Source organism: Hoplias malabaricus, chromosome 10 (assembly GCF_029633855.1).
Source record: "Hoplias malabaricus isolate fHopMal1 chromosome 10, fHopMal1.hap1, whole genome shotgun sequence".
Lineage (NCBI taxonomy): Eukaryota > Metazoa > Chordata > Actinopteri > Characiformes > Erythrinidae > Hoplias > Hoplias malabaricus.
This window is the reverse complement of record NC_089809.1, coordinates 8,897,176-8,910,748: the sequence shown is the minus strand read 5'-3', so window position 1 is coordinate 8,910,748 and position 13,573 is coordinate 8,897,176. Positions and strand designations below refer to the sequence as shown.

The window sequence follows — 13,573 nt, the reverse complement described above, 5'->3', positions numbered from 1 at the left end:
ACTTTACAAGGTAAACGAACTCTGAAGGTCCTTTTCTCGTCGTGTCTTGTTTATTTTCTCCAATGCGTCGTACGTGCGCAGAGAATTGTGGGTAACTGAGGGCCACGAAGGATACATCTGTTACTTCCTTCAAACCGCTCCAAACGTAGGCAGCATTTCTTGGCTGTATACAAATATATATAATTAATTTATTTATTTTTATAGTCTCTGTGCCTTATGTTGATAATGCCAACATAAGAAATATAGAAAGTACAATAAAACATACTTTGAGGATAAAGAAAAAACTCGCTTGCCTCTAGTTGTTCTGAGAAGCTCATCATATTGCGTCAATAAAAAGGGGGTACGGTTGGGAGGGGGATCAATTGCTTTTTACAGGTGGCTGTAAATGGGAAGGAGAAATGTGTTGAGGGGAGGGCACTTAAATCTGACAAAGAGAGTGAAAGATGAAAGAATGAATAGAGAAGAGGGTGGTGAATCATAACGATGATTGGATGGAAAGGGGGGAAGAGAGAGAGAGCAAGAGAGGGCGAGGGAGGTAGAGCAGCTGTGGAAAACTACACCATTAGGCCTCCATTAAACCCCCCACCCCCAACTCGCAATCAATGCAGCATTCTGTCAGAAGGAGCTCAGCAGAGGGTTTATTGCTGGCAGATTTTTTTTGGGGGGGATTTAAAAGCCGGTGGAGGTCGCCACGGCGCTGATCGATGTGTTTGTCCTCCGTCGATGCGAGGCACAGACGAAGCCCATCAAAGAGTGATTGTCGAGCAGCAATCAAACCCTAAACCCGGCGCATGCGCCGGACAGCACTTTGTTTTTAAAGCTGTGGCCTTAAAACAACGAGGTATTGATTTGAACAGAAAAGGCAGCTGAGTAAGGTGGGGGTTGGGCACAAACTCTATTGGAAGTGGTGGATCAATGCTTATTTATACTTCTGAGTAGATGCAACCTCTCCTTTGGAACTGTGTGACAATAATTGTTAGTCATATTTACCACCAGCCAGCAAATAATACGTGTGAAAGTGATTCTTTTTTTATATTCTCGAACCTGATTTAAAAAGGTTAAAACCAGTTCATGCTCCACAGAGTGGGTCCTCTGTATGGGGATAGCTTTGAATATAAATCTCAAAAACATCCAGGCCACAAGATGTCAGTGTAATGGCTGTTCGATAAGATGAAGAAGACATTAAAAATACGTTTCGAAGATAAGCTGATTGTTTCAGCAGTGAAGTATATAAGGGAGCACTGTTTTTTTTTCTATTTTATATTTATTTAAGCTTTATCAACTTATGGCTTGGCGGCACAGTGGCGCAGCAGGTAGGTGTCGCAGTCACACAGCTCCAGGGCCCTGGAGGTTGTGGGTTCGATTCCTGCTCCAGGTGACTGTCTGTGAGGAGTTGGTGTGTTCTCCCTGTGTCCGTGTGGGTTTCCTCCAGGTGCTCCGGTTTCCTCGCACAGTCCAAAAACACACGTTGCAGGTGGATTGGTGACTCAAAAGTGTGAGTGAATGTGTGTGTGTGACTGGCACCCCCTCCAGGGTGTATTTCCGCCTTGCACCCAATGATTGCAGGTAGGCTCTGGACCCACCTGAATTGGATAAGCGGTTACAGATAATGAATGAATGAATGAACTTATGGCTTATTAATGGGTAAAATTACAGATAAATACATTTAGTGAGGGAGCAGTATTTTTTAATCTTTTTATTATTTTTTTAAACTTGCTAGAAGGTTAAATAATGTTAAAGAAGCCCAAGAGGAGCTTTTATTTTCCATCTGATAAAACAATAATAATAATAATAATAATAATAATAATGATAAACAGACAAGAGATTAAAAGAGAAAATGATTAAATGACAATACTGAAGAAAGAGAAAGAAAATATATATTAATAATAACAAAAAAAATACATGTACACATCTATACACTTACATTCAACACATATTAATTTTAAACATAGATTAGCATTCACACTTTTTAAAATGATTTTACTCTTTACTTTTGTTTGAGAGTTTTTAGGTCTATTAGTGATATTAGATGTGATATTGTATCTGTATGTCATTTTTTAAGGTTTTTGTGATTATAATAATTCACAGATAAAATGTGATTTGCTACATCAAACTTTTTTTTAAAGGCATGTGCTCATACATGCAAACATTGTGAATCTGAATATGGAGACCTTTTCCTGCAAATCTACTGACGCAACTTTGTGGCTTCCCCTACATTCACACAATCAGCAAGACTGCTGTGGGAGTTTTCCATGCACTTTTAGAGGTTGCATATAGTGGCTAAATCACGTAGGCCACTTACTTTTGAGCCCATTTGATACATGTTAATTTAGGCAATTATGTAGCTCTTAAAATAATTAGTGCTTCTGCTGCTTGTTTTAAAACATTTTAAAATACAACAACATTCTCCAGTGCATCAGTGAGCTTAGTCTGAACCAGACTCTGAGAGAACATCTGCAAATTAACACAAAATCTTTTACTTACGTGCTTACTTAGTGATTTTATTACCCTTATGACCCTTCACATCTAAAAGCACTGTTGCACGTTATGATTTCTAAAATACATTATACATGTGAATACAGTGGGTTATAAATATACAGTAATCCCTCGCTACTTTCGCAGATTCGCTACTTTGCGGGTTTTTTCAAGGGGGCTTTTTTAATATTTCCATGTATTAGACTAGGGCTGTAGGTGACAAAATATATCATTTACAAGTATTTCTTACGTACAGTACATGTATTGTTCATGTCCACATCCGAGTGAAATTTACTTACGCTAAATCACAGCTTAGGAATGACTCTATTAAAGAAACTGGTAGGATATCACATGTAGTTCCAGCTGAAAAACATTATAGAATGACTGTTTAATGCAAATGGTGGGTTGTTAACAGCACAGGGAGTGTTTTAAAAGTCCAAATACTCATTAAATGCATAAGAAAAATATCTTTCCTCTACTTCGTGGAAATTTGTTTTTCGCAGGTAGTCTTGGAACACATCCCCCGTGAAAAATGAGGGATCACTGTATATATACAGGGCGGGCCATTTATATGGATACACTTTAATAAAATGAGAATGGTTGGTGATATTAACTTCCTGTTTGTGGCACATTAGTATATGGGAGGGGGGAAACTTTTCAAGATGGGTGGTGACCATGGCAGCCATTTTGAAGTCGGCCATTTTGGATCCAACTTTTGTTTTTCAATGGGAAGAGGGTCATGTGACACATCAAACCTATTGGGAACACCATTGTTTTTCTTGTGACATAAGTTTGATGTGTCACATGACCTTCTTCCCACTGAAAAAAAAGTTGGATCCAAAATGACTGACTTCAAAATGGCCGCCATTGTCACCACCCATCTTGAAAAGTTTCCCCCCCTCCCATATACTAATGTGCCACAAACAGGAAGTTAATATCACCAACCATTCCCATTTTATTAAAGTGTATCCATATAATTGGCCCACCCTGTACATTGTTTTATGGTGTTTTATGTGATTGATTCTGTTTCATATCTTGGAACAAGTTTAGCTTCCTACATTTTTTTAAACCTCAGCATCACTGGGTTTAACATGTTTCTAGGCCATTACAGAAACGGAATCTTCATTAAAACATGGTGTTGTACAGCTGCATGAAAGATGATAAAAGCAGCGAAGCTCTAACATCTATCTGCATTCTTCAAGGCCTTGGAACAGAACTATTTGGACTTTCTAATTGACTTGAGACTCTAAAACCAGTGATCAGCATTACTGCTCAATGCGGAGTGTGTACTCTGTTAAATTATCACCTACAGTGTTCATGTAATCCCAGCTGGATGCTAATAAAGACTGTAGATGGGGACTGTGGAGAGTTAATAATCAAACAGAGATTAAATCATATGAAAATCAAACAGTCCCTAAGAGGCAGAAAAGTAGCTTTAAGCCCGCTTTATGAATTTTCTTATCAGTTTTATGCTCCTGTTGACATCAGCCTTGGATTGTGATGTCATAGGCTAACCAAGTAACCAAAGACTTCATGTACTTCAGATTGACCCCATCCATTGAGAGACATGGCTGAGAGTAAATGCTGGGGATCGATTGAAGCATTGCTAGCACTAGCATTGGGGAACTGTTTATGTTGCCAGGAAACAAAAAGGCTTTCAAGCCTGGAGAACAATCGAATAGGCCCTCCATCTGGGAGAGAGGTTTGCCTTGTTTTCCCCATGTCACCCACCCTGCGTTCAATAATGCTCTGCGATGAGGGACTGCACTGCGACGGAAAGAGCTTCAGAAGCAGTTGAAGCAAAAGATGAAGCAACAGTCCAAAGGGACCATCTGTCATAGAGTGGCAGAGTATGAAACTATGAAAAGCCTGGGACAAAAGGGTGCTCTTGCCTGAGATTTTGTGCTCAGGCTAAATGAGAAGGAACGGCACGAAGACGCACACAAGAAATAAAGAGAGACGAATCCAATTAGCGTGAGCTATGCATTTTATTCAGGCACCCCCACCTTAAGAAATACACATTTAATCACCAGCACAATGAAAATGTGCATCACTGTAAGCTTCATTATGCTCCTGTACAACATGAAGCCTCCTGCTAGACATTATTATTACAGTGGGTTTAATTAAACATAGCCCCGGATCAGTCTTCATTGCCCTGCTACGCGTGTAGCCTGTTAATCCTGCAGCAGCATGGGATTAGAACGGAGCTGTTGAAGATATTGGAGGTGGCTGTCAGGGGAATATTAATTTGAGGGTTTTAGCGAGCTGACAGGAAATCATAATTATTATGAATAGATGGGGACATCATTCTCATGTGGTGAACGCCTGCGAGCTGCAAAACCAAATCAGCCAGTCTCGCACTGTCAAGCAGTATGGCAAAGCAACTCTCGTTTGATAGCTTAGAATCAATTATCCTATCAGTAACTGTCGTTAATTTACACACAGTAACAACTTACGCAATGAGTTGTGGCATCCAAAATGCTTTAGATGCTCAAGCCATTGTTTAACTTTGATGTAGCTCTTTTGGTTACCTCATAAATCATATATTTTTTAGACATAAAAGCACTTCCATCTTAACATCAAACTGATGCTAGACTCTTCGTGTGGAGAAAGCCAGGAGAAGAATTCCAAATGGACTACTGTATTGCTCAGAGGAGGAAACATCAAAGTGTGGACTAGTCTCTCAGGCAAGACATGATCTTCTCTTTCTGAAGACTTTGCGTATGGCAGCTTGTAGAGGCATTAAGATGCTTCGGACGTCTGGTTTGGACCCAATTTGGACTCTTAAGTTTCTGTTGACTAGCTAATTTCACATTCGACTACACTGATTGACTGTTGATCATCTAGGGCATCGTATGAAATTAGGTAGACTTCCTTACTGAGATATTGATTTCAACTTTTGAACAGTAACAGACTTACTTGGTGAAATTGAAAGCACATTGATACAGGAAAATATCTTCAGTTGCTTCACACTCCTGGAGGTGCTGCACCTTTTCTTGTTCCACCTGGAGAGGCCCTCACAAGAGAAAGGCTCAGGGGCTTTACAGTGATGGCTGTTACAGATGTTACATCCAGAGAGGACCCTACACTTCCCAATTTATCAGGAGATCTACTGAACAGGAGTGGAGGGACCAAGCTGTAGGCCTGGAAGAGGATGGAGGCAATGAATGTCACCCAAATAGGACTTTGGCCACTTGGTGAGAAGAGGCGCAAGGCATGGATAACATGCAAGGGTAGGCATAGGAGAACCAGGAGGGACAAGGACAAAGCCAGACAGCGAGAATGTCTGGAGCTTCTCTTATGGACTTCAGAAGAACCTGTTTGTTTTGGCATCAGACACATCAGGTCTAGGTAAATGGCCAAGAGGACAAACACTGGAATGACAAAGACAGCAATGGCATAGATGTAGACCAAGAAATTTGGGCTTAGGACAGTGTCAGGAGCACAGATTCCCCAGTGACTACTGTGGATCTCTTCATATGTGAAGTTGTGCAGGTCCTCCACCAAGAACTTGGAAAGGAACCCACCATAGGGAAGGTGCTTTCCGATTACAGAGCGGTCATAAGGGTGTGGGACTTTGGGAGGGGGCTTGGTGGAGGTGAAATTAGGCAGCAACTGGTTTCCCCAACCCAACTCAGTAGCTCCCTCTCGCCAAGTGTCCAGAGAGTTGCGGACCATGAACTGTGCAAAGGCAGTGAACACAGAGCAAACCCAGCTGAGGAGCACCAGGTATAGCATCCTCTGACGGGTTACCAAGCTTGAGTATCTGAAAGATAAATTACCACAAGATTACAAGATTACCTGAGTAGGCCTGAGCAGTCATGAATGATCTCAAGCTTATATGTGGAAGCTGTTAACTCACCTGGGTCCCAGTCTGCACTGCAGGTGGGCATTGAATATGAGTAGCAGCAGCAGCCAGATTGTAAACTGCCTAATCAGCAGGGGGCAGCACACCAGTGTGATGCAGGTGTACATGCACTGTGGACTTCTGAGGTTCAGCAGCATGTTGACTGGGACACCCACTGCACCCCCTACAGCCCCCACCCAGGCCAAACACAGTTTCAAGCAGCCTGATGCAGACCTGCCACAGCCCCCTGTGTCTGTACCAGCACTGCCCATACACAGCCGGACGCTGACCCCAATCACAGACACCGACAACACACACTGGGCCATGGAGAACAGCCACACCTGCATGGTACCTGGAGAAGAAGAAGAAGACATAGGTAAAGGACTGGTACACAGTCAAATGAAAGCAGGTTCCACCCAAATTAACCCAAATGTGGCTGATAAAAATTGAAACCTGCGTGAGAAGAAGCATCACTTTTTTGTTTTTTTTTAAATCAAAAACACTTCTCCTCACCATTCAACTTACTGAGGTCTCTCCACCGTCTAAACAAACTCCAGATGTGCCGCCCAGTTACAATTTAATAATAAGAATTTTTTCATAAAAACATTTTAATCTAATTTTTAAAAAATGTAATAAGGATGTTTATAATTTCAAATAATGTTCCTAGAGACATGGGCAAATTGGTTGGTATCCTTACAGCTCATGGAAACCATGTTTAATTCCTCCTGAAAAGTGATGAAATTAAAAGCAATCCTCTCATGCATTACTTCATGCCTATGGTATGTCACAGAGTCAATCAAAGCAAGTGAGAAAATAGATAAATCATGGCTTAGTCTACAAACATATTCTACAACCACTTGGACAGATATGAAAACATTATAAATAAATATCCAAGAAGCTTGATATTCTTATTATTATTAAGATGTTTAACGTCTATGGGATCATAGCCAACAGAAATGTAGTGGGAATGGTAGACAAAATACCAAGAAAAGTTTGTTGCAAGCTGAGCTCCAATGTAAAGGTACATCAATGTTTGAGGTATGAAGCAAGATTAGGAAATTGCACCATTCTTGCTCCTGGGTAATTTTGACTTATTTTTGCTGTAGATGGAACTGTCTCTAAATTCTTGAGTAATTGCATTAAAGTACACAAAGGTCAAGAAATATTCAGAATCAAAAGAGATGCAGGTCACATATGGTCTTATTAAAGTGTTCTACTGGATATTTGCTCTGTTTTTCTATTATGGAACTTAATAACTGAAATAAATATTTGAATCATTGAATAATTTTTTATATCTAAATTACATTTCTCTGAATTTTACATATTTTTTTATTATATTTATGTGGCATTCAAAAATCCTGGAATATATAAAGGGAGCATAGTGGGCTTCATGGAAGAATACCCAGAAGGACAACAGGAAGAAAAAAAAATAGCCAGTCTGGAATTAGTTGAAATATATATTGACTCGCTAAAATGGTGTTTCTGTGAGAAATTACTTTGGAAAGAAGAGGCAAAACAGGAGTCTTTTGGAATTTCACATAAGATCTATGCTCACAGATGACAAAATTATGCTTTCAAATGAAGAATACCCTACCTACTGTGAAACATGGTGGAGGTTCAGTTGGTTTGCTGCATCTGGTGTGCCTAGAGTCTTGCAATGCACAATGAAATCTCAAGGCTATCCAAGCTATTCGGAGCAAAACAAACTGCCAAGTGTCAAGCGCAGATCATGGGTCCTGACCCAAAATACACAGCTAAAACCACTTTGAAACCGAGGGCAAGGAACAAAACACTGGTCTAGAGCCCTGATATGAATCCTAGAACAGAGCAGTTTGCTCAGGAACAGTGGGGCAAACTACCCGTTGACCACTGCAGAAGTTTCAGAGATTGCCTCTCTAAAGGTGTTTTGTGTTAGTAAACATCACAATTGTCATTTTATACAATAACATTCATTCATTGTCTGTAACCACTTATCCATTTCACGGTCGCGGTGGGTCCGGAGCATATCCGGAATCATTGGATGCAAGGCAGGATCACACCCTGGAAGGGGCGCCAGTCCTTCACAGGGCAACACACACTTACACACTCACACCTACAGACAATTTTTTCACCAATCCACCTACCAACATGTGTGGGAGCTACACAGACACAGGGAGAACACACCACACTCCTCACAGACAGTCACCCAGAGCAGGACTTGAACCCACAACCTCCAGGTCCCTGGAGCTGTGTAACTGTGAAACTACCTGCTGCTCCACTGTGCTGCCATACAATAACATATAATTTAATATTAAGTAGTTTGAAAATTCCAGTTCAATCAAAGAAAAAGCTGTGTAAAAGCATATGCTCCAATTTGTTCTATAATATAAATAATATTGTATCCAAGAGTGCAAGTCTGGTTTGGTTTAGATGATTTAAAGATGGTCATTTTACTTATTCTTGGAATGATACCAACATAAACCCACAAAAACACACCTGAATAAGGTTAAATGTTAACTATTAAACAGATGCTTTAACTACCACAGGATTATTTGTCAATACTTTCACAGAATATGTTACATAATGTCAGTGGAAGAACTTTGTCAGTGCCACATTTGGATGTTTAATGGATGTGATTGAGGCCTATGAGAGCCAAAAAAAAGTCTAGCTGGGAAACTTGACACTGTCTAAGGGCAAATCAGGGAGGTAAAACTGCCTAGCAGCTTTGACAGACAGGTCATTTCATTGTGCTTTCAGTCAACAGCCTATAAACTGTATGGGTGAAAGAAAAGGGAAGAAAAGAAAGACAAGTTAAAATAACTCTGCCGTCTCAGAGTATGCCACCTGTCTTCCTGTCGTAATGACTCTGCCCTTTTCAACAGGCTAATGACAGTAATCAGTTGTGGAATGCCCAAGAGCATTGGGGAATAATGAACAACGATGGCACTATCTCTCTTAATCCGCCACTCTCCTCCTCAGTACCGCTCAACCTCGGGGGCCTGCATCTCTTTCACTGTTTCCCCTGCTGTCATAAATTGATTAGCTGGAATAATTAATGAATGTGAAAGCTAGAAGTCATCTCACTGTGCCTTTCCCATGCTGCGATACAGACACTTTTCAGTTTTCAGTGCAATTAATTACTGTAGTATTCAATTAAGGGTGACCAACATGGACCCTCTCTACTCCACCAAGAGATTAACGACCATCAGGTTTGTCGTAAGTATGTCGTATTATTCATGTTTTCATTATGTATCATTTCTATCAGTTCCAATGCACATAACCATTAAATGTATTTTCTGAAGTGATTAGAAATGATTCACATGTATAAAGAAGAGGAAAATCAGAATAAATAAGGATTGTTAGTCCTAACACCCATATAAGAACCTGTACACCACCAAAGCTCTTCCTTTACTTAAAGCTTTATTTTTGTTTTAGACCTGAAAGAGTCCTCAGGTGTTTCTGCCCATTCTTCCAGAAGAGAACGCAACACTACATGTTTGACAGAATGTGTAGCTGAGGTACAGAGTAAGGTTTCATGGACTGGTGAGTTGTTTAGGAAAATACTTGCACAGTTGCAACATGTTTTTTAAAAAAGATATGGTATCAGCTTTTCTTTTACTATCACTGTAAGCATTTGGGAACTGAGGAGACCAATTGCAGTAGTTATGAAAAGTAAATATTTTCCTCTTCTAGCTTGATATAAAGTTTCAGCTGCAAAATGTTTTGAAAAAAGCAGCAGCCCTGATTTCCAATAAGAATTGACTTGTCTGACTTCACAACACTTTTTTTATTCAACTTCAGACCATCTCCAATAATCAACTTTTTGGACCTTGTTAAATGAAACGTCTACAATTGTGGAGAAATACAGTGCTCTCTGGACTGTTTACATTCAGAAGCTCTGTGGAACAGTGTGCTTCAGGACGAAAATGACTGTTGTTTGTATGTGGCTGAGGTTGAACTTGTTTGTAAATTTTTATTCACTGTTTGAATTATTACGGAAATTCATTTGTAACTCTAATTGTTTAGTTTTGTAGCACTTTCGGACTGTCTACTCCGAAATTTGGCATCAGTTCCACCTTAAATAGTCTGCAATATCAAAAATAAGTAACTATTACCCACCTCAGTTTGTGCTTTTCAGTGTTAGATGGCCTATTCATTGTCACCGAGAGAGAAAGAGAAAGCCTAGCTTACCAGACTGAGACACATTGTTGACTGGAGAGCTAGCAAATGGTGAGGAAATATCCTCAGAATTTTAACATAGTGCTTTTCCACCAACGAGGAATCGGAATGGTTCCAGTTCACAAACTAAATTTGGTTCGGCATGTTTCCATTGACATAATCTGGTTCGCGAACCAGAAAAGTTCATTCCCATCTGGAACCAAAAAAGAGTAAGTCCTTTAGCACGAACCATGATGCCATCCAGGGGTGTACTGAGGTTCAGTAACACAAGAAAAAGCTTGATCCTTAAATAAGGCATTATCGATATGCACATGGTCATTTTCAACGTTTCATATAAATAAATAAGAGGAAATAAAACAGGAAAATGTTGTGTTTGTGTGTGTTTCTGGGGCTGTGTTTGGCGCGACACAATACAGGTTGGTCAGAGCTGCGACTCAGCGTTACGTTTCTCCGCTGTTCAAAAGCTCAGCAGGATGGCTCGGAACTTTTACACATGTATTATATCTCACTCTGATCTGACTCCACGGTAAACAAAAAATAAACAATACCTTGTCAAGACTCTGACTGTTTATCTGTAGCTATGTCGCTGCATTCAGCTACAGTGATGACGTACTACTGATGATGTATCCTTGGTTCCCCTCTAAACTTCTAGAAACAAAGGATGGTTCACTGGAAAGAACCAAAGTTCTAAGAATCAGAGTTCTTTTGGTGGAAAAGCGCTATGTGAAAGTCACCTTTAATATATGGTTTCTTCTTTGCATTTGTGGATACAGCAACAAACTCTATTCACAGACTGGTTTTTAGAAGCATTCCTTAACCCAAGTAGTCATTTGCACTAGAAAATTGTGTCTGTTTTTATTGTAATACAACTTGAGGGCATGAAGATCACACCTGCCTTATACTGGCTTTTAACTTTGTCCTTTGTGAATAGAGACTTTTCTGGATTCGCTGCATCTTTTTAATTATATTATCTACAGAAGTCAGCATTTTCCCCACACAGTCTTCCTCACAGCGCTGAACCACTCCCCATCTTTATTTATTTTCTGGGATGTTATTTTTAAACCCTGTCATGACACTGACCTGTTGCCAATTAACCCCAATAAATGTGAGATGTTCCACCAGCTGTTTTTTAAATATTACATGACTTTACTAGTGTTGCCCCTGTCCTAACATTTTTTAAAAATGTGTTGCTGGCATCAAATTAAAAAGGGACTCATATTAAAAGACAATACAACTTCTCAACTTTTTAGTTTCAACATTTGATGTTTTGTCTTTGTACTGTTTAAATTAAACATAGTGTTAACATGATTTTAAATCTTCAAGGTAATAGAAATCTCTTTGAACCTGCATCTCCTGGAGATTCTAATCTGTATTTGACTGAAGACATCATACATTTTGAAAACTGCAAACATTAGAATACACCATGCAAAACATCTGAAAAATAGGCTATTTAACCAAAAATATACAACAAGATAATAACTCTAAGCATGCTGCTAAGAACATCTGGACATATATAACAACCAAAGACTCTGCTAGTGTTCTCTAATTAGTGCACTGGCTCATTAAATTATTAAATAGTGTATTATTGGAAGCAAAAAAATAAATTAAACCAACTTCTAAAACTAAACTTTAGAGAGAAAACTATCACTGCAGATTATCTTTGTAAAAAACGAAAGCTGAATAATAATAGAAAATGTAATTTAATAACTGTTTTATGACAGCAACTATTACTTTTAAATGATTGATAAGAATACATTTACAGGAAAAAAAATCTTTAATAATGTAATAAAATAATAGTAATAAAATACCGCAAGGGATGGTGGCAAGAAATATGAAGTAAATAGTAAAATTCTTACCTGAAATGACTGAAAAATGAAGGATTGTGTCTACAGCAGTTACTTTTTTTCCAGACTGGACTCTAGCTGAATAAACTCACTTTCATAGACCATCTTCACCCACCTCCCTTCACTTCCTCTTGGAGCCTGTGTAAACATATCAATAGTGTCAATGTGAGTACACAGCTCTTTCCATTAAAACAGTACAAAGGTCAACAGTGAAGGCACCAAGTTCTTATCGGAGATACATTATAAGGCATCTTATATATACGCTTCTGGACACCTTCTCATCCAACATTTCTTCTTTGTTTCATGTTTGCTTCATTAATAGCCTGTTTGCACAAGATTTTTGAATATTGTTGTGAGGATCTGATGGCAACTTCAGGAATGATAATGAAGTCAATTGCTGAGAACTGGCCACCACACAAAAATATACACCAACAGTGTCCTGTGAGTGGCGTCCTTTGATGACTGATAAAAGACGAGAGGATGAGCTACTGCCTCTGACTCTACAAGGTGGACCAACAAAAGAGGGGTGTCTAACACGTGGACAGTGAATGGACAAAGTGTTTAAAAACTCCAACAGCACAGCTATGTCTCATATATCTGCACCAGTGCAACACACTTAATGCCTGTCATTGTCACCGTTAAGTAATAATACATCTGCTAATAGATTATAAATGTCTGCTATTTCACCCTATGGTGAACAAGAAATGTGTAGATACCTCTTATAATTACTGAGTTTAGCCACTTGAAAGTGTACCCTTTGTGGACACATGCATTCATTTTCAAACACAAAGCTTGTTTACTGTTTTTCTAGAAGATTATTCAGGCTGGGTATATGCAAGAAAGCACCTGTGTCTACAGCGTGATGCTACAAGCATCTCAAGCTAAAGCAGCTAGAAATGAGCCGGAGATTATCATACCCAATTCCAAGTTTTGGCTGCAGGTGTTTCCTCCAGTGCTGGAGCTCCATACCAATACCTGTTCCAATGGGCTTTGAGCAACAAGCCTATCATCCAACATCAGTACCTGACCTTATTAATCTTCTTGTCACTTCTACCAAACCCTCACAGCAATGTTTCAAAATCTAGAGTAAAGACTTCCCAGTAGAGTAAAGGCTGAAACTGCTGCAAAGGTAAACAAATTCTGTAATAATACCTTCCATTCCATATAAAATGTTGGCTGAGCATGTGTCCACAAATGTATAGCCAAGTAGTATAAAGTTCTAAAGTTAGCTTGTGTTATGGTATAGGGC

General features: G+C 39.4%; 1 protein-coding gene across 1 annotated transcript; it reads right to left on the bottom strand.

Annotated features, from left to right (window-relative positions):
* Nucleotides 1–5,442: 5,442 nt before the first annotated feature.
* LOC136708589 (adenosine receptor A1-like) lies at nt 5,443–7,035 on the bottom strand. The gene is made up of 3 exons (XM_066683230.1): nt 7,020–7,035; nt 6,338–6,674; nt 5,443–6,241 (listed from the first exon to the last, which is right to left on the bottom strand). The coding sequence occupies exons 1-3, from the start codon at nt 7,033–7,035 to the stop codon at nt 5,443–5,445; spliced, it is 1,152 nt and encodes a 383-aa protein (XP_066539327.1).
* Between the last annotated feature and the right edge of the window lie 6,538 nt (nt 7,036–13,573).